Source organism: Bos indicus x Bos taurus, chromosome 22 (assembly GCF_003369695.1).
Source record: "Bos indicus x Bos taurus breed Angus x Brahman F1 hybrid chromosome 22, Bos_hybrid_MaternalHap_v2.0, whole genome shotgun sequence".
Taxonomy (NCBI): Eukaryota; Metazoa; Chordata; class Mammalia; order Artiodactyla; family Bovidae; genus Bos; species Bos indicus x Bos taurus.
In genome coordinates this window covers 46132824-46157451 of record NC_040097.1, presented here as the reverse complement: position 1 = coordinate 46157451, position 24628 = coordinate 46132824, and the positions used below count along the sequence as shown (strand labels likewise).

At 54.9% G+C, this 24628-nt stretch overlaps 1 protein-coding gene across 4 annotated transcripts in view; it reads left to right on the top strand.

Moving 5' to 3' along the window:
* Positions 1-18423, top strand: part of VIPR1 (vasoactive intestinal peptide receptor 1) — a 31859-nt gene extending 13436 nt beyond the window's left edge. For 2 of the 4 annotated variants that reach the window (XM_027523198.1, XM_027523195.1), the window contains 11 exons: positions 2952-3059; positions 6914-7020; positions 8606-8712; positions 9127-9259; positions 11682-11835; positions 12374-12434; positions 12640-12706; positions 13081-13172; positions 15926-16055; positions 16285-16326; positions 17005-18423. In XM_027523198.1, coding sequence (XP_027378999.1) covers positions 2952-3059; positions 6914-7020; positions 8606-8712; positions 9127-9259; positions 11682-11835; positions 12374-12434; positions 12640-12706; positions 13081-13172; positions 15926-16055; positions 16285-16326; positions 17005-17196 — 1193 coding nt within the window. In that variant the 3' untranslated portion in view covers positions 17197-18423. The remainder of the gene's footprint in view (positions 1-2951; positions 3060-6913; positions 7021-8605; positions 8713-9126; positions 9260-11681; positions 11836-12373; positions 12435-12639; positions 12707-13080; positions 13173-15925; positions 16056-16284; positions 16327-17004) is intronic. The other 2 variants (XM_027523196.1, XM_027523197.1) reach the window with 2 other exon arrangements.
* The last annotated feature ends 6205 nt before the right edge of the window (positions 18424-24628 follow it).

The window sequence follows — 24628 nt, the reverse complement described above, 5'->3', positions numbered from 1 at the left end:
CCTCGACCTGCCTGGATATGTCTGCCTGGTGTGTGGTGTGTGTGTGTGTGTGTGTGTGTGTGAATGTCTGTGGTATGCTCAGTTGTGTCTATACACGTGTGTCCGTGAGTTGTGTGTGTCTCTCTGTGCCTGTGTTTGCTTATGTCTGGTTCTTCCATGTTCAAGTAAGCATACCTGGATGCATGTTTACATGTGTGTCTGTGATTCTATGTGCCAGGGAATGCTTGTCAGCGTGTGTCTGTGCACACACATCTATAGAATGACACAGCAGAGGCCCCCACCCTGCCTCGCCATCCCCCACCCAGGCTGAGCTTTCTTTCCCATTGAGGTTGCAGCCCCACTGTGGGCACACATAGCCAGCCTGGGCCCTGGGTCTCTGTGGGCCTGGTGACATGTGCAGTGGGACCTGTGTGGCCTCCCTGGGGCAGACACACAGAGAATACTCCCGGGCCCAGCTCACAACCACAGGCACCCCAGATGCCCAGCATTTTCTTGGCTGTCACCCCTCTCAGCTTCCTGACCCTGCTCTCTCCTGCAGGAAGCCTCCCTGACCAGGTACCGGCCCCTCTTCCTTGGCTCCCCCCAGCCCCACCCGGTCCACCAGCCTGTGCCCCAGCAGTTTACAGCCCAGCCCTGGTGGTACTGAGATTCCCTGAGGCCAGGTGTGGCCACCCTGGGGGCATAGAGCCCAGGCTCCCTCCTCTCTGTGCCACTTCCGGTGAAGTTGAGCTCAGGACACCCAGTTCTGAATCCATTCCTGATCCGGGTGGCAACTGGAAATCTAGAGAGCCTGAAGCCTGGCAAGAACCCAGACACAATAGCAGGCCTGCAAACCAGGGCATGCCCAGCATTGTTAGGGCTATCCACAGACCAGCCAAGCAGAATTCCCAGAGAAAGGGTCTCGAGTCCTTCGGACCAGGCAGAGGGCAAGCAGTTTGCTGGAGACCTGGAGCTAGTTGTGTAATGGCTCTATCCCTCAGTTGCTTGTCTGTAAAATGGGAGGGTTAAATAAGTTCTTAGCATAAAGAGGGTAGAACAATGTCTCCCACATATAAAGGCTGCATAAGTGTTTGCTGATGATACCATTAACAGGATCTAGCAAGGTTTGACTGACAGCTACATGGCCTCCAGAGATGTGGGCACAGGGATGGAAGAGAGACGGGAGCCCTAGTGAGGCCGCAAAAGACTCAGGATAGGACGGGTGGTAGCGGATGGGGTCCCCAAGGCAGGGAGCCTGTGCTCTCTGACCAGGCCCCGGAGATCCAGGTGTTCTCAGCCTTCAGGGGCAGGTGCCCCCTGGCTCCTGCAGCCCCAGAAGGTACCCCTACCCTCCCCACTGCTGGCCCACCTTAGTATCCAGAGGCTCAAGGCTCTTCCCCGAATGGGGATGTCCTTCCGCCTCCTCTTCCCAGGCCCCGTTCTTGGGAACTCGTGAACCTTCGGACCTGGGCTGGGCTGGGTTTGGCCCAGCTGGCGTTGACTTTGGCTCAGGGGTTGGGTTTCCTGAGTAAATCTATGGGACTGGCAGTGTTGCAAAGAGACAATTAAACCTCCCTCGGGGGAGGGCATCCAGAGGAGTCCTTGTTCCTCAGGGGCACTCAGGCCCTGAACAGGCAAGACCACAGCACTGGCATCTGCCTATTCAAGCGGACCCCTAGAGACCCCACTGTGCAGGCTTCACCAGCCAAGGTGAACAGGTGCGCAGTGGAGAACACAGCCTGTGATACAGGGCTTTATCCGAATTCACTCCCTAATCACCAGCCTCTGTCACAGTTCACAATTTTATTGGATTGGAGGCATTTGTGTTGTTTTATGGTGGGCTTCTCTGGTGGCTCAGATGGTAAGTGATACACTTGCAATGCAGGAGCCTGGCGTTCAATCCCTGAGTCAGGAAGATCCCTTGGAGAAGGGAAGGGCTATCCACTCCGGTATTCTTGCCTGGAGAATCCCATGGATAGAGGAGCCTGGTGGGCTACAGTCCATATGGTAATTTGGTGTTGCTTTATGAGTTTTATGAAGACTCCTCAAGAACTAGATAAACCCCAGTATATTCATCACCCTATCATACCCAACAGCTCCTTTTTATAACAAATATTTTCTAATGCTTCCTTTACTATTCTAAAATGAAACTTAGGACATACACCTTTTTTTTTAATGATGTCCTAATTATAACGTAAAACAAAAATAGAATAAAGACATATATAATAAAATACTGTGTACACATTCCAGCACAATCACACCAAAAGATAAGAAGACAGAGTCTAAAGGTTGTACCTATAAATATAAATTCTGGGAATGTGAGAGCTTTAAATGTAGATTGATATATACGCTGGTTGCATCACGGACCCAGGTTTATGGGCAGCATTGCCATAAGTAACGTGATTTTCCAAAACATTGAACAACTCTTAGTAAAGTTCAGAGCACAGCAAAGCCCAGCCTTCTCTCCCTTTACTTGGCTGCTTCTTTCCTGGAAAACTTGTACTGTCAAACCCGTACAATAAGTGCCTTGTGTTTATCTGTAAAATGGAGTAAGAGTCTAGCCTCTGGTCATTACAAAAGGTTTTCATCTGTGCAAACACCCAGCAACTCTTATTTGAGAGTCCCAGACGCTACACAACTCGCCGTTGTGCAGGACCGTGCAAAATGCCCGCCTGGCATCCCTGTCGCCTGTGCGTCGAATGCTGGGGAAGCCCTTCCTCGCAAGCTCTGCTACAAACAAACCCCCTCCACTGTTCGAAACACACAAGGGGAGCTCTGTCTCTCACCAAAAACCATGGACCTGTAGTTATGCCTCCTTCTCCTCCCTCCCTGTCTCCCCTCTCAGACTGGAGGCTCCTCAAGGTGGGAGCCTAGACAAGGAGGAAAAGGGTGGGTGCCTGTGGGCTCAGGACCAAGGCTGGAGGCCCCTGGTGACTACGCTGACCCGTGTGTCCTCTGCCTTCACTCCACAGGCTGTGGCAAGATGTGGGACAACCTCACCTGCTGGCCAGCCACCCCTAGGGGCCAGGTGGTTGTCTTGGCCTGTCCCCTCATCTTTAAGCTCTTCTCCTCCATTCAAGGTAAGAACCTCGGTTTGAAGGGCGGGAGCTGGGTGGCAGGAGTAGAGGTGGCCGGAGTGGGGAATCACCTCTCAAGGAAGTGAGAAGGCAAAGGAGGTGCTCAAGGGGCTAGAACAATTGGGGGTGTGGGGGGCCTTCCTGGAAGAGGCTGCACTATTAGCTCTCTGAAGGGCTCATGGGATCTGATTAGCTCTTCCCAGAAAGATAAGCATGTGGGAAGGGCTCACTAAATATTTGTTCAGCGATTGATAACTGATTGGCAGTTATGACTCCCATGTTCCCATTTTGGGGGGCTGGTCTTGGTTCATTCTTTCACTACCTGGAGGCAATGATCTTCCAGACTCTGCGAAACTGGCCTTTCTTGCACAACTTGTCAGGTCCTGCTTAAGTGAATGTGCGCATACAAGGTAGAAAAGAAAAGGGGGGACCTCTTCAGGAAATGGGCCGTCTTGCTACTGAATAATTAAAGGGGTTTAGGGCACATAGTCAGTCATACTTTCATTCCGAGAATGTTCGTTAAACACCTACTGGCTTGACCAGCACTGGGCTGGACAAACGCAGCATGGGTCAGAAGGATAAAATGCTCTGTGTTCAGGGAGCTCATGTTCTAGTTGAAGACATTTAGCAAGAAAGCACATGCAAATATTGTAAGTAGTAAGCAGTGCTGGGAGAGAGAAGAGACAGAAGCAACCTAAGGCAGCTGTCCCGGCGGCCTCTACAAGGAGGTGATACTGGGACTACTGTCTGAAGACCTGGGCTGGGAAAGAGTCTCAAAGATCCTGGCGGGGGGGCAGAGGGGCGGGGGGGTCGCTGAGAGGATCCACAGCCCGTGGTATGAGCCCTGAGGAAACTCAGTGGAGGCCACGTGAGCTCGGGGGAGGGAGGAGGGAACAGGGCCCAGGCAGGCAGAGGCCTGGAGGGCTGACAGGGCGTGGGCTCTCCCCTGAGTTCACTCAGAAGCCATGACAGAGGTTGCGCAGGTGACGGACACAGTCCAGTTGGGGATTTTTAACTGATAACTGGTTTCTGTGAGAAGAGAGGATTCTGGGAGTACAACCCCAGGGCAGAGGAGAGATGCTGATGGTTTGGACTTGGGTGGACGGCAAGTCAGGGGAGGGAAGCAGGAAGGTGGGGGAAGAGGGAGGGAGAGATCCAGCATGCCCCACTCAGGTATGGGTTTGATGAGTTGGGGGAGGACAGAGGGAGGAGCAGGGCTGGGGTGGGAAGGGGTGGTGATGGACAGGACCTAGATAAGAATTGAGAGGATGAGCAAAAGTCTCTCTCTCCAGGTGACCTTTCCCCCTCTGGGCCTATTTCCCTATTTGTAAAGTGAGAATGGGAGGGGGACCAAATCGTCTCTGTGAGGCAGTCTTGTTTTGCTCCCCAGTGCTCAGGGATGCGTGCTCAGCGGTCAAGGAGATCTGGGTGCTGTCCTTGAGGGTGGCCTCCATGACATGCCTCAGCCACAGGCATGTCACAGTCCAGGCCAGCACCCAGCTAGCCCAACCCTCTTCCAGGGGGACCCAGCACCTGGGCAGGTAGGACCTGAGCTCCCTGGGACAGCTCTCATAATGCTCCCTTCTGCAGAGCCTGGCAACCAGCCTTTCTTCGCATCCCTGGAAGCACCCACTAATTGCATTCCACTCTGACACTATGCTAATTGCATCCCTCCTGAGGCTCCTCCTTCTGTCCCTGCTGGAATTGAGAAGGCAGCTCCTTCACTTGAGAACCGGAACTCCAGCCCACCATCTGGCTAACACGGAGGCTGCCAGCCTCACTGGGGCCCCCACCGAGCCCTCAGGCTGATGAGAGAAGGCAGCTTTTCCTCAGGTGGAGTCAGTCAACTGCTCACTGAGCCCACCTTGTGACAAGCTGAATAGGAAGTACACTTTACCGCTCGGTGTCCATCAGCCAGATGCCCTTGTGCAGTGAGCAACCCGCACAGCTATCGTTGGTGACTCTGAAAATGATGGTGAGGAATAGGAGACTGGGTTAGGGGCTGAATCTGTAGGGGAAAGAGGGTGTGTTTTCCTGGGCAACTAGATGAAAAAAGTGTAACCCAGGAAACTGGCCTAGCCCAGTGCCGCTTCCTCTGCAAAGTCCTTCCTGCCACAGTGGCAGGAAGGAACCTCACAGCCGACTGCTCCTTCCTGGAGATCCCCCTACCCCAGCCATCCCTCAGTTCCCTATCCAGAAAATGGGGTGACAAGCACCTCCTTCAAATGGCAGCCAGAAGGATTCACAGAAATAGTGAATAGGGAGTTACCTGGGATGCTCTGAGCACACGGCAAAGTTTCGAAATATTAGACATGCGCAGTGACCCTCCCCAAGCTCAGGATAGCTTGACGCCTCCCGCCTCCTACAGCTCTGCACCTGGACACCTGAACTAAGTCCTCAGTCACGTCAGTGCAGATGAGGGTCAAAGTTACCTGGGAAGACTGTGGGGACCGCACCTGCTCTACCCTGTATCTCCTATGTGGTTTTGGAAAAGTGACCAGCCTCTTGGAGCTTGGCTCCCCAACTGTGATAATTGAGGGGCTCCAAAAAGATAATGGGCCCGAAGTGCTCTATCCAGTATACCTGGGGAAAGTTCTCAAAACATCCGTGGTGGTGATGGTGATGGCGATGATGTTGATGGTGGCGCTGACGATGGTGGTTCAGGTGAGAAAGCAGCTAGAAGGCAAGGATGTCAGGAGCCATCTTCTTTCTCAGTTCCTCCTCATCAGCTCGCTTCATCTCTTTCCCTAATCTTTTCTCCTCCCACCTTCTTTCTCAACTTCTTACCTCTTCCTCCTACCTGTTCTTTCTCCTCTCATCCTCTCTCCCTCTCCTTTTTCCCTCCTCCTCCTCATCTCCCTCCTCCTTCTCCCTCCCTCCCGAACAACAAGCCTGGCAGGTGGGCTCTCTTCTGGACTCGGTGTCTCTGTAAGCAGTCCTGGGATAGAGGCAAGGGGGCTCCTCTTTGTCTTGCCCATTTCCTATCCAGCCTCTCCCTGCCCTGAAGAGGGGGACCCTAGGGGGTACCCCTCACCTCACATGGCCCATTAATGGTCCTGTCCCTTGGCTGCAGCCCTGGGCCTCCAGGGACAGAGGACAGTACACTGCCCCGGAAACCCAGCCTCAGCGGTTCAGCTCCGAGATTCTGCAGTCCTGTGTGGCTCAATTCTTCTCATGCTTGCCATTGCCTGGGCAGGTGCTCCTGCCAGGAACTCCCACTTCTCCATGTGTCAGGACTTCACATCTGTGCCTTTATAAGATGTCCTCCAATTCTCACCCACCTCCTGCCTTACTCTGGTCCCTCTCCAGCAGCACATCTGAACCCCTGGCCCCAGGGTGTGGGAGGAAACCCAGACCCATAGGCCCAGGCAGACTGACCCAGGAGAACTGGGCAGGCCTGGGCCCCTTACCCCAGCCAGAAGGCTGCTGTCTGTACACACGGGACCAAGAAACCAAATGACACAGTAGCATCCATGACCCTGTGACAGGAGTCAGCATTCAGCTCATGCCAAGGGTCAGGGATCAGTCTGTGCCAAGGATCCAGGCTGCCTGTGATGAGGATCAGGGTTTAAATCGCCCTGAGGTCAGGTTTATACACAGCAAGGGGCAGGAATGTCTGCCCTGTCATCTGTGTGGGAGGGTCCACTGGCGGCCCTGGAGGGGCTTCTCCCTGCCCCAGGCTGCCCCAGGCTGCCGCGTGGTATCCTGGATATCTAGGTCAGAACAGCTGGAACCTGATGCTGCAGCGGGTGGTAAGAGTAGGGCTGAGCCCACAGATAGACAGCCTCCATGCCTACTCCTCCAACCTGCCAGCTCCCACCTCAACCTCTCTCCTCTCCACCCCACCCTCCACCCAGGCCGCAACGTGAGCCGCAGCTGCACCGAAGCGGGCTGGACGCCCCTGGAACCTGGCCCCTACCCCGTTGCCTGTGGCTTGGATGACAATTCATCGAGTTTGGATGAGGTGGGCCTCCATGCACCACACGCACGCACACACACACACACACACACGCACACACACGAGTGCCTGGGTCTGCTGGCTCCTTCCACTCTCTCCCACCAAGGGGCACGGTTGCCCTCTGTGTAGGAGCCAGGACTCCTGGCATCTGCCCTCCTCAAGCCTCCTCCCTCTCCAGGCGCACATTCCCAGGGGCTCATCCCTCGGCTCCCCTGAAGGGTCCAGGAGGATGACACATAGCAGCAAAGCTGAAGCATCACCCTGAGGCTGCCCACCCCACCCCCTCGCAGGAACCTTGCTCCAGCCCTGGGCATGGCAGGGCAGACAGGACCCCTCCCCCATGTCATGCAGAAGGGAAACCAAGGTGCGGGTCCTACAAGGAACTGGCCTCAGATACCCAGCAGCCAGTCAGAGACAGGGCCAGGGCCATTGTCCTCAGTCCCAGGGCAGGAGCTGCCCTGGAGCAGACTGTCAGTGATCTCTCTAAGGATGTGGAGCCAGAAGCCAGGGAGAGATACTGATGGGGAGGCTGGAATATGACTGGAGTCCCGAGCTAGGAGCCCCTCACAGCTTTGATGTGTGAACACAGTCTGGCTGTCTGTGATGACTTCTGTCCCACTCCCGATGCCCTTCACAGATAGGGACTTTTACTGCTCCCAAGAGGGCAGCAATTTTCTCAGAGGCCTTCAAAGCCCACCAGATCCTCAGGCAGGATCTAAATCCACTAAATCCTATCTAACCACTGGCCTCTATTCCAGCAGGGAGTGGGAGGCAGGGAGGAAGGAAGGGCTGCCCAGTGACCTTGGCTTTGTGTGTGCATCCATGGGGAAGGGGCAGCAGGAAGCCCTCGGCATCCAACTTTGTCCCACCTCCCCAGAAAGGCCAGAATGCCCTCCTCCTGCTAACCCCAGCCCCGACAAATCACAAATTTGTGACACTACCCACCCCTAGTGTCTTCTTTGGGCTTCCCTGGAGGCTCAGTGGTAAAGAATCTGCCTGTCAATGCAGGAGACTTGGGTTTGATCCCTGGGTCGGGAGGATACCCTGGAGGAGGAAATGGCACCCCACTCCAGTACTCTGGCCTGGGAAATCCCATGGACAGAGGAGCCTGGAGGGCTACAGTCCATGGGGTCACAAAGAGTCAGACAAGACTTAGCGACTAAACAACAGCAGTGTCTTCTTTACCATTGTCTTCAGTGAGGAGGGAGGGCTTCGTGTGAGGGTCTGAAGGGTGAGCAGTCTTATGCCCAAAGATACCAAGCCCAGAGTTGGCCCAGAAGGTCTGCTGGACACATGACTGAAAAGTGAATGGATGGGCCAGTGGAACGTGTGGCATTTTTGCTCCTTCCTCCACTGACATTTCTCCTGCGAAGGAGCAGAGAAGAGTTGAGATCAACCCCCAGCCCCACCCTGGGAAGCAGCCCTGACTCATCTGTGGAAACCAGGGAGTCAGGGGGTCTGGGGGCTGGGAGCCCCAGGCCTCAGCCTCCTGGTCTGCCAGGGCAGGGGAGGGAGGCAGGATGCATAGGGCACCCCGCCCCTAGGTGAGCGCCCCTCACCCCACCCAAGATCCTCACCCCCCTCCCTCTAGCAGCAGCAGACAATGTTCTACAGTTCTGTGAAGACCGGCTACACCATCGGCTACAGCCTGTCCCTCGCCACTCTCCTGGTCGCCACGGCCATCCTGAGCCTGTTCAGGTGAGGACCAGCCCGAGCCATAGGCCTCAGAGCAGACCGACCAGGTCACTCCGCACCCAGGCATGCTGTTCCTCGCTCCACGGTCAGCCCCTATTCAGTCCTGCCCCTGCTCCCCTTCCAGGCCAGCCTCCCCTCGAGACAGCAGGCCACTCAAAGTGATCCCCTGTGTCAGCCTCATCCCTCACAGGGTGCCAGTCACTGGGGGATAGGTCACCAGAGGCCTGTGCCCTGGAAGGAGGTACAGCAAGCCAGGCTGCACATGTGGATAGGATGCCGGGGGACAGGGTCCCCCTTGAGGGCAGGGTCCACTTTCAGAGGCTTCGAGTCCTCCCCTCTCTCAGAGCGCTGGATGTGTTGGATGGGGTGGGGGTCTGAGGCCTTCTTCGGCCTCCCAGATCTGGCCGCCTCCCACAGGAAGCTCCACTGCACACGGAACTACATCCATATGCACCTCTTCATATCCTTCATCCTGAGGGCCGCCGCCGTCTTCATCAAAGACTTGGCCCTCTTCAACAGTGGGGAGACGGACCATTGCTCCAAGGGCTCGGTGAGGACCCATCCAGGCCTGCCGCCCTCTGCCCTCTCTCCTGAATCTCCTCTTCTCTCTCTCCTCCCTCCTGTCTTCTCCTTCCCCTCTCTCTCCCTGTCTCTTTTTCTCTCTCTCCAAAGATGGCCAAACTCCTGTCTGACCCTGCCTGCCAGTTCCTTGAATCCCACTTCCCTCCCACAGCAGGCAGGGGTGCTTGGCTATCTGGGGGTTCACACACCTCCTCCTGCCAATGAGAAACACCTCTTGTAGGTGGGAAAGGGGACACTTGGTGCCACAGCCCATAACCCCCTTCCCGCCTCCACTGCTAACTTCCCATGGGACCTTAGGGAAACTCCCTGCCTCAGTTTCCCCATCATGCAAAGACATTTGAGCTTCCTTCCAACCCTCCTCCCTGCCATTTGCATCCCCAGGGCTCTGCTCACTGTGCCCCCCCTTTTCCTACCCCATGGCCACCTGGAGCCAGTCCCACCCCACACTGCCCTGCTTTTCTTCGTTTCTTCCCCTGCCGTCAGTCACTCTGGACCTGCCTAGGGAAGGGAGATTGAGAACATTTAAAGAAGTCATTGCCCATCACTAAGGATCCATCTCCAGGTGATTCTGAGCCCCTTCCTGAGTGCCTCACAGCCCTGAGCAGAGACAGAGAGCTTGAGACCAGTCCTGGCTCCTGTCTACCCCTTGTGGTCAAAGACTCATTGCCTCACGAGTGACCTCAGAGGTAGTGTGTTACTTCAGGGATCAGCAGTACCTTCTCCCCAAAGAGTGAGATTGAAAGTGAATCTCTGCAGAGAGTGATGGTAGAATCTCAGTGTCTCAAGGGAGAGGGAACACCAAGAGGAGCCCTCTGGCCATTCCCAGAGTGCCTCAGATGACCCCGCCTGGGAGCTGGGCTCAGACCCGTGGGACATGAGCCCCAGAGCCTAGGGAGCAGCCTGCAGCCTCCAGCGCACTTGTTGAGGATAATGGTGGCTTCCCTATTCATTAGCAGCTCTGTGAAGCTTTTCTAAGGCAAGAAGCAGCACAGATAATTGTCCTGTTAAAGATCTGAGTTATTCTTGCTGTCAAGCAAATGCGGGAGGAGGGGGGGAATGGACTGCCTATAGCAGGAGGGACCTAAGTAAGACCCGAGGAAGGAATTTCCAGCCAGGAGAAGAGTGGAGTCTGCTCTCTGAGGATGCTTCAAAGCCAAGGGCACAGGAGGGAATGGTGGGAACCTGAGGTCTGGGTACAGGGAGGAGTGAAAAACAGAAGACTTCCTGGAGGACAGTGTCTCTAAACTCTGGCTTACATGTATCTGGGCTTACTTTGAAATGGAAGACTGTTTTTGGGAGAAGACAGAGGGTCCAGAAGACCTTCTGATCATGCCAGCTGGGCCTCCCAGAGCCCCTGATTGCCCTCCCCAGGGGTCTCCCTGACTTCTCCCTTGTCCTCACCCACTTGTCTAGGGAACCCGTTCTTCACCTATCTTCTCCAGCCCCCAAGAGGAATGAGCACCCCTCCCGTCTCCTCTTTTTCCTAATTTCTTCATCCCCCTTATCCTCCTCTTCTCTGTCCCTATCTTTCCCCAAAAATTCCATCTCACTGCCCCCCATTTGCTTTATAGCTCACAGCCCCTCCTGCTACAGGCAATCTGTCTCCCCTCCCCTCCCCTGTCCTTGAGGCTCCTGACACAGTCCACAGCTCCTCTCCCTACACACTCAAGGGACTCTTGCTAATAAGAGCAAGAATCCTTCCTTATACCTCTTCCAGCTACTTTCCATAGTAATAGGAATAAGGTGATTGAGTAGCAGAGGTGGTAAGTGGATGGATTGGTAGCTGGATGGCTGAGTAAATAATGTGCAGATGACTTGAGTAGGTGGAAGGATAAAAGGATGAAGTAAGAAAAATTGGATAGATGATGGGTAGAGGGGGTGGGGTATATCAGTGGGTGGATGGACAAGTGGATAAATGAATGGATGAAGAGATGTCCAGCTGTCTGAGTCCGTAGTGGATGTCTGATACGTAGATAATAGATGAATGGAGAGATTGCTAGGTGAGTGTGTCGATGGCTTGGCAGATGGAAGATGGTGGTTGCCGATAGATGATGTATGGATGCATGGATGGTAGATAGAAAGATGGGTGACTTGAAAGTGGGTGCTGGGGGTAGGTGGGTAAGTGTATGGATAAGTGGATAGGTGGGTAGATGGATGACTGGGTGGGTAGGTGAGTTAATAGATATATAGACAGGAAGATAAATAGATAATACATTCATGGGCGGGTAATTAAAATTGTGAGCTTATTCCAAAGCATCTGATGGTCTAAAATTAGAGCTAACAAGGAAGTTGGCTGTACTGCAGTTCTGTTGATCACCACAGACAGAAATGTGGGCAGGCAGGGACCCCTGCTTGCTCCAGTGAGCCCCCTCCCTGCTCCTCCCCTGCAGGTGGGCTGCAAGGCAGCCGTGGTCTTATTCCAGTACTGTGTCATGGCCAACTTCTTCTGGCTGCTGGTGGAGGGCCTCTACCTGCACACCCTGCTCGCCGTCTCCTTCTTCTCCGAGCGGAAGTACTTCTGGGGGTACATATTCATCGGCTGGGGTATGGTACCAGGGAGGGCTGCCAGGATGGGAACAAGGGGGCAAAGCTCGGGGAGCTCTTTAGGGGGGCGGGTACCAACCCAGCCTGCACCCTTAGGTCTTGCTGGGCTGCAAGTCCTACCTGCAGGGCACTCGGCCAAGGATCGAGAAAAGTCCTCCAATTGTCTGACCCCTGAGCAGGCGCCCTCTGGCTCCAGCTGCACCTTGGGCTGACCTGTGGGACAGACAGGCTCTCTGAACATCCTTTCACTTCCCCTTCACCCCTCGAAACACACAGGGATGCTGCTAATCTATAAAGCACCTCTGTCAAAAGGAGAGAAAGACTCCCACTTTCTGTAGACAGGCACAGTCCCTCAGTCTCAAAGCTTCGCCCCCTCAGTAGCGTATCTCTGCAGAGTGAACTGTCTGCATATGCCACCACAAGTGACCGCATTGGAAACCCTCCCTTTTCTCTCCCTGTCCCTCCCTGGTTCTTCCTCCTCATCTCTCCCTCTTTCTCCCATGCCCTCTCCTCTTTCTCTCTCCTTCGGTCCTGACAGGGGTGCCCAGCACATTCACCCTGGTTTGGACCATCATCAGGATCCACTTTGAGAATTATGGGTGAGCGGTCAGCTGGCCCCCTCCTCCTGGCTCCCGGCACTCAGGGCAGATCCCCTGGGTGGGATCAGGAGGGGCTGGGGAGTAACAGCCTCGGGGCCAGTGGTTTTTAAAGGGCTCCGGGGCAGAGCTGGGGACGGTGGGAGGGGGACTGACTCTCCTGGGTCAAGGACAAGCTCTCCTTCTCTCCCACCGTCCCCCGCCCCAGATGCTGGGACACAATCAACTCCTCACTGTGGTGGATCATAAAGGCCCCCATCCTTGCCTCCATCTTGGTAAGCCCTGCTCCCACCACTTAGGGATGGGGAGACTGGGCCCGGAGTGGGTAGGCAATTGACCAAGGCCCCACTGGACATTCACGTCTAGGTCAGAACTGAAACCTAGACTTCCTGATCGATGCCTGAGGCAGGACTGTCCCCAGCTCTTTCCCCAGAAGTTCTTCCTTTAGAGTAGAGAAAGCAAATGGGGAGGCCCAGCCCTTGGGGATGTGAAAGGGGGTTCCTGGATGACTCTCCCGAACAGGGAAGAGCTAGGGAAAAGGTACAATAGACAGGTAACTTGGCCTTGGTGGAAAAGGCCATCAGTCCAGGGGACTAGACACCCTGCCTCCCCTCCCTGACCACCTAACCTTGGCCCCACCATCCACCAGGTGAATTTCATCCTGTTCATTCGCATCATTGGAATCCTGGTTCAGAAACTGCGACCCCCAGATGTCGGGAAGAGTGACAGCAGCCCGTACTCGTGAGTACAGGTCCAGGGCCCCAGCCCTCCCAATATCCCCAGCTCCAGTCCTCAGATCATTACCCATTCCCTAGAAGCTCCCCTCCAGAGTCACCAAACAGCCAGCATGCTCTGCCCAGCTCCACCCCATGGCCTGGCTCAGTCCACACATGTCCCCACCCCAACCCTCCCCTGGCCCGTGAGTCCCAGGCCTACTTCTCTTCACGACTTACGTAGAAGGGGATCTGCCCTGCTGTGTATCTGCTGCTAAACTAGGGAGCTTGAGAAGATAGTGGATAACCTGTGTCCTTTTCACACCATGTGCCCAGTGCCTGACTCGTGCCTGGCACAAAAATGAGGTGTGGTAGACAGATGCCTAGGAGAAGCCCCAGGTCTACCAAGGAGACAGCCACATTCAGGACTCAGTACCCCCTGAGAGTAGTAATGGCACCCGCAGGTTACATGCCAGGCGCGTGCAATGGGGTTTCCAGGCTTCATCTCATTCCATCCATATAGTCTCCTCCAAGTGTGAGTCGCTGGGTCATGTCTGACTCTCTGTGACCCCATGGACTGTAGCCTCCCAGGCTGCTCTGTCCATGGGATTCTCCAGGCAAGAATACTGGAGTGGGTTGCCATTTCCTTCTCCTAGTCGCCTCCAAATCATACCCATTTCACAGATGAGGAAACTGACCCATACTCCCTCCTCCTCAAAGGTTTGGGAGCACATCACCATGGCAGGGCAAGGGCACACTGCCCGTGGGGACAGAGGTCATAGCCTTGCTTGAAAGGTGTAAGGGGCATTCCTGTGCTTGTGGGGATGAGAGAACCGGCAGGTTTCATGAGAACAATTAGGCTGGAAGACAGAACTAGAGAAACCCAAAGCGGGTGGCTGTGGGAGGGTGAGTCGGTTTGTACACCCACAGATGGGAACAGGAGATTGATTATATGCACCACACAGACAAGGCAAACCTGGGGCATCCCACCAGGGCCTTTCAGTGCTGGGATTCTAGAATGTTCTCCTGGGCCCAGCTTCTCTCTGGGGAATCTGTGCTGTTGTTCTAATCTGGCTAGAAAGAATGTCACGAGCTGCTGGATTTAGGATTCTATTCTGGAATCCTGCGATTCTCTCTGATGAGACTAAGACGACTTGAGTTCCTGGTGTGACAGCTCTCCCTCCTGCTGGGTGTGGAGGCGGGGCTTCCCTTCCAGTCTGAGAAAGGAAGGCCCTTCAGGGGCTGCAGTGGGCCGGAGGGCTAGCACAGCAGGCCTGTGCCCCCTCTTCCTCTACTTTGCCTGCAGGGCCTTGTTTCCCCCAAACGTACAACTGCTCAAAAGGGCTTGCATCTGAGGCAGAGCGAGCCGGTCATCGCCAGGTCCACGTGGGTGAGGTGGAAACTGAACAGCTGTCGGCAGGCAGAAGAGGTGGGGGGAGTGGAAGATGGAGCTCCCTGTGGAGGGACTGTCAGCTCCCACTCTCCACCTCCCCACAAGCCTTCAGTTTAAAGAAAGCCTCCATCTGCCAGTCGCGGGTGCGTGGGATAGGTTTGCAGCCAGATAGCGGTGGGCAGGGCTGGGGATATTGGTGTGGTGGGGAACCAGGTCCAGGAAGGAGTGGGTGGGGCCAGGCCAGCTCTTCTGCCCACAGTTTGCTGTGGGTCCTTAGACTCAGGGCTAGGCTCCCCTGGACTGACTGCCAGGGCAGGAGAGATAAAGGCAGAGACACATCCACCCCTCAGACCTCTCCCAGCCAGAGGACTGTGGGTTCACGCTGCCTGGACCAGCTATCAGGTCAGGGGGCTGGGAGGACTGAACCAGGATGAGCCCTGTTCCACAGGAAAGCGGCGAGGTGTTTCAAGTGAGTGTGGACCCTGCTGAGCACGCAAGGGTGGTAAAGGAAGAGCTGGTCTTTTGGAGAATGCTGGGGTTGCGTGTATTGGTCAGGGGAGGCGGGGGGAAAGGGGTGTGATCCCAGAGAAGGTAGCAACTCCTGAGGAAGTGGACACAGCAGAGAAGCCAAAGACAGGCCTTTGCTAGTTGACCCTGAGTCACCCTTGGTGACCAAGCACAAACTTGAGCACCCACCATCCTCCCAAGTGACCTTGGATGCGGTCAGCAACCATGAGCCTTCCTTCCCAAAGGCCCTCAAATTCCAATAAAGCATTGGTCTCTCATGAAAACATTGCACTTTGTAGCACCCAAAGCACTTCCGAGTTTACAGTGGTTGGATGGCATCACCAACTCAGTGGAGATGAGTTTGAGCAAACTCTGGGAGATAGTGAAGGACAAGGAAGCCTGGTGTGCTGCAGTCCATGGGATCCCAAAGAGCTGGACACGATGTAGAGACTGAAAAACCACTTCTCTTACTTGACCGTGTTGAGCATACACTCACCCCATTGTACAGATTGTAGAAATTGAGACCAGGGAAAAACAAACCACGATGTCCCGTTGCTTAATATCCCCATTAGTGGCCATGGAGCCTGAAATAACCACTATTACGCATCATCCTAGGGTTTTTCAGCAGTGGCCTTCCTTTATGTGCTCTCCTCCAGGAAGTGAAATAGAGGGGTTACATTCTGTCTCTCATGAGCCTGTCCAGGGGAGGACGCCCGGGGGGCATGAGGATATAGGCACTGCAGATACAGAACAGAAATATGTGGGCAAAGGGCTGGCGAGAACCCACAGCCCATCCTCACACATCCTGCTCCTTGTCCCTGTCTTCTGTGGCCACATGTGTGGACACGCATGCCCACTGCCTGCCCCTCCCCTGTCCCCAGGAGATTGGCCAAGTCCACCCTTCTGCTGATCCCCCTGTTTGGCGTGCACTACATCATGTTCGCCTTCTTCCCCGACAACTTTAAGGCTGAAGTGAAACTGGTCTTTGAGCTCGTCGTGGGTTCTTTCCAGGTAGGAACTGTGGACGTAAGGCTGCATTCTTCTCTGGGCTTTAAGGGAGGGGATTCTCCTGGAGCCTTGGCCTCTTGCCCCTAGGTGCCAATCTTTTCATTGTAATAAGTATCTATTAAGCACCTACTCTACGTTTAGCCCTTTGATTAACCGAGGGAACACGGGTAGGGCAGGGCTTGGGGCTCTCTGGGTCTATCTACCTCACTTCTCCTGCTCCCTTCCTCCCCAGGGTTTCGTGGTGGCCATCCTCTACTGCTTCCTGAATGGCGAGGTAAGCCCCTCCCAGACCTTGGGGGCCAGGGAACAGAGTCTCGTCGCCCCAGGGTCCAAAAGCCCTGATGTGGAGAGCAGAGAAGGGTCAAACCTTGCTATGCCAAAGGTGGTCCTCAGACTAGTTCGTCAGTGATGGCACCTAGGACCTTGCTTAAAATGCTGATTTCTGAGACGACCCCGGACTTGCTGACTTTGAATCTGCTTTTAAGAAAATCTCCGGGGATTCGTGTGATTCGTGAGAGAAGAATGTGAGAAGTGCTGTGTTGGGTGGCTATGTGCAGTGTGAGCGGGGATGGTTGGAGGCAGCAAGAGAAGGTTGAGTCACTGTGGAGCCTGGTTACAAAGCAAAAAATCTACTTGGATGAGTTCAAGTGATTTAGAAGGCAAGGATCAGGAGACTACAGTACAGCCACCCCAGGCAGCATCCCACTCCCTCCCTAGACTGCATTCTCTGATCCTCTCTGGCTCCCACCTCCCTCAACTCCAATCGCTTGATTTGACCTGGCTCCACCAAGGAGGTCCCATCTCTGCAGCGCCCAAAGTAGCCTCTGGCCCCTCACATTAGACTCCTCAAGAGGATATGACTGACCGGGTCCGCATCCTAGATGGAGTACAGCCCAGTCAGCATGCCAGGAGGCTTCCTTGGGGCGGGCCTGACCACTCTCCCTTCTCCCAGGTGCAGGCAGAGCTGCGGCGGAAGTGGCGGCGCTGGCACCTGCAGGGCGTCTTGGGTTGGGACCCCAAATACCAGCACCCGTCCGCAGGCAGCAACGGGGCCACATGCAGCACGCAGGTCTCCATGCTGACCCGCGTCAGCCCGGGTGCGGGCCGCTCCTCCAGCTTCCAGGCCGAAGTCTCCCTGGTCTGACCGCCAGGTGCCCAGGCGGGTGGGCGACCCCTCTCGCCGGCACCGCCCGCCACCCCGCGCGGCACCGGGGACAGAGACCTCTCGGGCGAGGTCAGCCCCAGCCCTGAGCTCAGGAGGCTTCCCAGGGCCCCCAGATCACTGTCCGGAAGCCCCTGGAGAATGCTGCCTTTGCGCCTGCCTGGAGGACGAGGGTACATAGGTGGAGGAACACTGGAAGCTCCTACCTGGAAGACGTGGGGTGAAGCTCAGTCTTCAGACTCCGCCCCCCAAAGACTCCCTCCTCCAATCGAGGGCAAGAAACCTGCATATTCTCCTGATTCCACCCCCGGTAGCTCTCGAGAGCCATCGGAGAAAGGCCACCGCCTATCCCCAGACAGTGCATTTGGGAATGTGCTGTTATCTCAGGCGACAAGGGTACTGCCCCGAAAGGTCACCTGCCACCACCACCTGGACAGTGCCTGAAGTTCCACCGCTGACATCAGGTTCTTTTGGGTTAAGCATCACCATTCAGGCATCTCTCCAGACATGCGGTCCCCTCCCTCAGTGCCTCCTCATAGCTGCCAGCTCTTCGCAGTGAATGAGTTTTTCTGCCTCCAGCAGGTGCGGTTGTAAACAAGGAGTTTTTAGTTTGGGGAGGGCAGCTATCTCCATAGTCCCTGCTAAGGTGGAGTTGCCCCGGGATGGCTGGACCAATTCCAGTAGATTACCTCCAGCCCTACCGATCCTCATGGGCTATGGGAGCTGCCCACCTGTGTGCCAACTATTAGCACCAGGCTCAGAGATGATGGACGCTCACAGGCCCCTTCATCCTCACAGCAACCCAGCAAGGTGGGCACTAAATCACAGCGAGCCTCACACAGAGCAGGGACCTCACCTTGTCACACAGACAGGATTTGAACTCAGATCTTGCTGATGGGAAAGTGAAAGCACAGACTTTTATGCTGCCTTTTATATATTGTAACCAGCGGGATCCTCTTGCTTATTTGTATCACCATTGGTATCATTATTAGCACCATCCCCAAACCCCATTCCCATTCTCCCCGGAGTGTGGCTGAGGAGTCCTCTGGCCCGTGTATCCTCTGGACAAGAGCCTGGGGGTTGTCACAGCCTGTATCTTCCCTGCACCCCTGTGGCCACACGGCCTGCTACCCACGCCCCAGCCAGAAGATCCCCTCAGGACTGCAAACAGCCTTGTGCAACAATAAACACTGGGTTGGATTAGCCTGGTTTTCCTGGTGGTTGGTGTTCCCATGTGGGATAAAATGGGGACCAGCTTCCAACTCGTGGCCATCCCCCCACCCCCCATTCCAAGGAGGGCTGGTCAAAATCGTCACCGAAGTCAGACGCCACCACCCCTCTGGCTTCCATGTGAGGAACACACGGTTCTAAGGGCTCTCAACTCACATATTGCTCAGTGGTGCCCTCCTCTCTCCTCTGAGGGTGGTGAAGTTCTATCCCGTCCTTGTTGTGTCCCCCTGCCCCCTAAATCCAACCAAGAAGAGACAGTTCTATTCTTGGAACTATACAAGACAGCTGACAGAGCTGTCCGCAGTCCCAGAAGTGGTTACGTCTGGGCACCGACACCCAAAGAGCATGCAGGTCATGAGATGACCATGTTGCCGTTCTCCAGGTGGCAGAGGACAGAATAAGTGTCACCAGAAACAGACAATGCCTCTAATAGGTTTAAACACAGAGGCTGCAGGGTGAAGAAGATGATGCTGGTCAGCAACGGATGGATTCAAAGCCATTGCTCCCGTTGACCTCCTTGGGTTCCCCTTCCTGCAAACTTTCTGCCTGGTCCTGGCCCAGCCACCACTCTGCCTAAAATCCCTCCATTAGTGAGTCATATCTGGGAAGAGAAGCAGAGTTATCATCCAGGAGGATGGAAAAAGAGAGAGAGACCCAAGACAGGGACAAAGAAAAAAAAAGGACAGAGGTGGGGCCCTGCCACCCCACAACTCCCCCCTCCTGGCAGGGGTTGAGGGGCATTCAGGAATGGAGAGAAGTTGAGACACGGTTCCTGGCCAGCAGAGGTCATGAGCAGACATCCTAGGCTGTATATGAACTGGGAGTAGAATAGGGGTGACCACGAGCAGAATTTCTCCTGCACCCCTCACCAGTACCTCTCCTGCCTTTCTGGGCACGATCAGACCAGACCAGCTCATCTCTATCGCCACCTGGTGGGTGCCTCGAGGACTTCACCAAGGTTAGCCTTAGGGACCCAAATACCTGAGTGGAGGCCCCTCCCCAGAAGGCCAGGTGACAAAGAGGTCAGGCCTCTCTCCCTCAAATCCATTTCAGAATGAGATTCAAGAGAGAGAGGAGGTGGTGAGGACACAGGATTGATGATCCCAGAGACAGCATGGGATGAAAGAGACCCAGGATGGGCCCTCCAACCAAGCCCTTGTGACAGTGCTTCCAGCCTCGGACCCAGCTGTGACCCCAGGTAGAACCAGACCTCTGGTAGCCTGCAGGCGAGGCCCTGGCCCTTGACCACATCTGACCCCAGACCCTAAGGGCAAAGCCCAGATAACTCAGGTGGGCTCACTCTGGGAAGACAAGTAGCGCCCCCACCATCCTGGCACAGACTGCCATCATGTAGATGACTCCTACCACTCCGGAGGACAGGATGCCCAAGGAGGTGACTAGTCTGCCAGTAGAATGGATAAGGAGCATCTTCCAGGTGAGGGATACTTCCTGAGAACTAGGGAGGAGTCGCCAGATTCCAAGGGAACAGAAGAAGTGCCAGAATCACCTGAATCCAAGTAAGCAAGTATGAGGGGGCTCTTTGCAGCAGGAATTCAGTAGGGGCTTCTTAAATGAAGCCAAAGGGAGAGGGTGGGTTTTGGGCAGGCCACTCTGGCTGCTGAGAAGAACCCCAAGGGCGGGACAAGGAAAAGCTGCCAGTCCATCATCCAGATGGGGAGGACCTGGTTTGGAACATGCTGAAGTAAGGTCTGTGGGGTACCTGGGAGAAGACCCAAGACTGCTGGAACCTGATCTAAGGGGCCAGAGCCCAGGCAGGAGGTAGGGAGACCAGAGCAGCCCCTGGGGGTGGGCTCAGGGAGTCTATATCCCCAGGCACCTCCATCTGGTTGGCAGGCAGGGGTGGTTGGAGTGAAGAGCTGGTATCAGTGCCTCAGTTCCCATCACTTGCCCAGGGCCTGTTTTAACGGGCAATGACCCCACGCCCGCACCCCCCGCTCCTTGCTGTTCCCTCCATGTGGGAACAGGAACTGCTCTTATCTCTCCCGGGGGAGGGGGCCGGAGCCACAGCTGGCAGTCATTAAACACCCTGATCAGGCCAGGGATGGCTGAGATATTAATAGCCAGGAGTCGATGGCCTGGGAGACGCAGCCTCCCAGAAAAAGGGACAGAACCCTCTGCAGGCCATGGGAGGATGAGGAAGATGGGTCAGGAGGCCATCCAGGCAATGCCCCAGCCCCCAGGCAGGACAGATGAAATCCAGAGAGGAGGGAAGGGACTTGGGATCGCCAGTAAGTCATCAGTGCAGCCCAGCCTTTAACTCAGTTCTCACAGCCCCAGAACCCTGCTTCATTATATGAATTGTCATAGGTCAGATTCACTTTGATTGCCCTGTACAGAAACCTAAAGGCAGACCTAATTGGTGAGCCTGACTCTTTATTGTCTTTATTTCAAAATCTTGATTTTTTTTGCTCATTTTGTGCTTTGACATTAGTTTTGATTTTTTTTAATATTGCATTAAAATACTTATCCTGATTACCACTGAGTTTTTTGCAACCCCCTTAAGTTTTGCATCCAAAAACAGTGCCTCACTTGCCTCACCATAGTCCCAGCCCAGCTCCCAGAGGTCCCAGTGTCTCTGAGCTCAGCATATTGGCATGGAAAAAACTTTGAAGAGTTCTGAGCCAGCCTCTATGTGGCCCAGAGGGAAGGGGTCCTGCCAGGGTGATGCCCACTAGAAGTAGGGAGCTCCAAGATTAATTCAGAGGCTCAATAAATGTCAACTTAGACCTAGATGTTTCCTGTCCACTCTACCATCCTCAATGTGTTGACCTTTGTCCTCAGACTTATTGTCTCTTGATTGCAAGATGGTTGCTGTTGCTCCAAGCATCACATTCTCACAGGACCCCATTCACTGGCAGGGAGGAGAGTGCTTCCTGTGTGTCTCTTTTTTGTCAGGAAAATAAGCTATCCCAGAACCTACTTTCTATATACTCTCTTCAGGCCCCTTGGCTAGGACTAGGTCACACACGCAAGCCCTGGCTGTAAGAGAGACCAGGCTTTCAGAGGCAAGTCGATCTAATAAGGAGGAAGGATCGATCTGATAGAGGCAGATAGCTGTTGAGTAGGCAACCAACAGAGTCTGACTCTCAGTCTCCTTTGGGACGCCTCTTTGGGTAAGTGTATGGCCTTCTGGATTCCCTCCATCTAAGCCTGTGGGTGTGGTAGATGGCAGAAGGGAGGAAGCCAAACCAGTGATGGGTCAGTGGTCAGACCTAGAAAACACTCTAAGTCTCTGTGCAAAAAGAGATTTTAAACATTTATCATTTGTGTATTTACTTAATTGTACCCGGTCTTGGTTGCAGCATTTGGGTTCTTGTTCCCTGGGACTGAACCCAGATTCCCCTGCATTAGGAGCACAGTCTTAGCCACCCGACCACAAGGGAAGTCCCAGAAAGAGATTGAAAGTAGGAAAGTAAACAAACGTATAAAAGTTTGGAAGAATGAAAACTAGGGCACTCCTAGCTTTGTGGTCACACCACCCCAGCTACTACCTTGAAGGAAATTATTGTCAGTGTCCGAGTTGCACACCCATTAAACTGGTGACAAGGAAGTGGAGCAGAGTATGCTGCTGTGGCAAAAACTCACATCTGCCAGATCCCACCCAGCAGCCACCACACCACAGGAAGAGAGGCCCCCACTCCCCTTCTGCCTTCCACTTGCTCCCAAAGAGCCTCCCTCTAAGTTGCATCTGAATTCTCAGCAGTCGGGGGGTCTGGGCCTTCTAGCCCCTGCAACCCAGGGAAATATGGAGGGGGCCAGGGAGGGGACACCAACGGCCAGTGGGCCATTTCTAGCACAGAGGCTCAGGTGACTTTGCGGCCTGAGTCCCCAGAAATCAGAGCCCATGACCAGGAACCAGGAACAGGGAACAGAGAAATATGACACGGGGAAACTGAGAGCGCCAATACTCCAGGGGGCTATTGAGCTGGTCACCGCTCTGCCAGTGGGAACTCGTGTCCACGGGGACCCTCCAAGGAGTGCCTCACACTGCTGGGCAGGGCAGGACTGAGTGTAAGTGGATGCCTGCAGCTGTCCCACAATGACTCTGGAGGCCCTGGGGCAGAAAGCAAGAGCTGTGTGGGACAGCTGAGGTGGGGTCAGTTTTTCCTGCAGGAACGGCAGAGGCGGGTGAAGAAGACACGAGGCAGAGCCCAATACAGGCGGCCTTGTGGCAGGAGAGAAAGAAGCCTGGCACAAACTAGGCTAGAGTCTTCTAAGGTCTCGGTGGACATTCACGGTGGCCAGGCGCTCGTGGACTCCCAGCCTGTGCTCCCGGCTCTAGGCCCCATCTCAGTTCACTCTGGCTCCTCAGACCGCTCCAACCCCAGCCATCCCTCCATTTCCACCCTGGGGATGAGCTGCTCTCACCTCTGCACTGGGCCCAGCAATGCTGAGACAGGCCCACAGGTCCCCACTCAGCCACCTTCCCCATGCCCCATGGAGCAGAGGAACTTCTGGAACCTTCCAGGCCTCTGGGAGTGGAAGGAGGCTTGAGAGAAGGTGCCTACTCTGACCTTCTTGCCTTCAAATCTGTAGCTCCACTGTCTTTACCCAGCAGGGCCTCCTGAGAACCACAGGTTGCCTGGTGGGGGGGCAGGGGAGGCTATCTTCCAATGCAGAGGGGGACACACCCACCTCTAGCTTCAGTTTTCAATTCCTTTCCCTTCAAGCTTTTATCCCAGAGAATGAAACCTAAACAAGCATCTGAGAGATGTGTCCCCTCCTCTTCCCACCACTCACCAGCTGAAGCTGGGTTTTCCTCCCCCAATCCACCCTCTACCCCATCCTCCCCCCATCCTCAGCCCCTCATCCTCCTTCCCTCCATCCCCCCCTCCCCACATCCTCCCTGTTCCCAGAGATGGCTTCACCCATCCCCACCCCTTCCCTGGTTGTCATGGTGGAAGGGCTTCAAAGTAGTGTGATTTCAGGGCTTAGGGCAAGAGAATGATACCGGTTTATTATTTTCACAGTATTAACGTCATTCTGTTCACTCAGCAAATAGTGACTGAGCTCTTGCTGTGTGCACTGTTCTAAACAGAGACCAAGGCAGAGGTCCTGTGCTCACAGAGCTGAGCCTCCAATGGAGGAGTCAATAAATAAGAGAGGAAAATTATAGAATAAAGAAGGCAAGACGGGCTTGGGGAAGGGGCGCTCTGTTGGTTGGGGTGGTTGGACAAGGTCACCCCAAAGGGTGGCGTGGTGACAGGCGGTTTCCCTTTCCTGGTCATCAGAGGATTTTAAACCATATAAGTCAGAACTGGGGCCCAGAGACTTTGAGGTCCAGGTCAAAAGATCCAGTCCCCTGCATGTGCAGTAGCAGCCCTGACAGTATGTGAGAGCTACATCCTGGGCCTTGGGGCCTCAATGCTATTGGAACCTCCCCTAAGCAGGGGCTCCAGCGCCCACAGCTCGCATGGTCACTGGGAGGGGATACCTGCTCAGACACGGGGAGAGTGGTTCCTTGGAGCTACACTGTGGCAGTAACCCGGTCCAGAGATTCCATCTGGGTGTGGGGGCCAATAGGCAACCCCCCCCCAACACCCAACACCGGTTCAGTGTCCTCTGTGCCAAGTGACAGAGAACAGACCGCTCTTGAAAAGACTAATATTTACTCTTCAAATGGGCGCTGGCACAGGCTATTTCCTGCAACTGGCGACTGGCTCACCCCATGGGCTGGACACGACAAGAGGCGTTCCGGGAGACAGGCTGATGTCCTCGTGGACACCAGCTGCCCCGAACGAGACAGTATCTTTGAGATGGGAACGGTATGTTCCAAGGTCCCATCTTGTCATCTCAACTCTGCTTGCGCACCTTCGTGGTGGGGTGCTCACGACCTCCCCGAGCGCTGTTGGACAGCCCTGTGAGAAAGTGCATCCTTGTTCTGGCCCCGTGTTCCTTGCTTTCAGCCCTCGCTCTCATCCCTGGGGCCTCAGAAAATGTGCCTGGAACAACCCCTCAGGGCAGGCATGGTCCTGGTCCTCTTCTTGCCTCCCAGCTCCAGCCCCCTCCAGTTTCACTTCCCCAGGGCTCACTCTGCTGGCCCTGGAGCCAGGACAGGCTATTTATGGGGTGGGAGGGAGACTCGCCTTGGGTGCACCTCTGTCCCCTGCAGCTGTGTGCTGTCCCCGTGAGAGCCCTTAAGTGGAGTGCCTCCTGTGGGAAA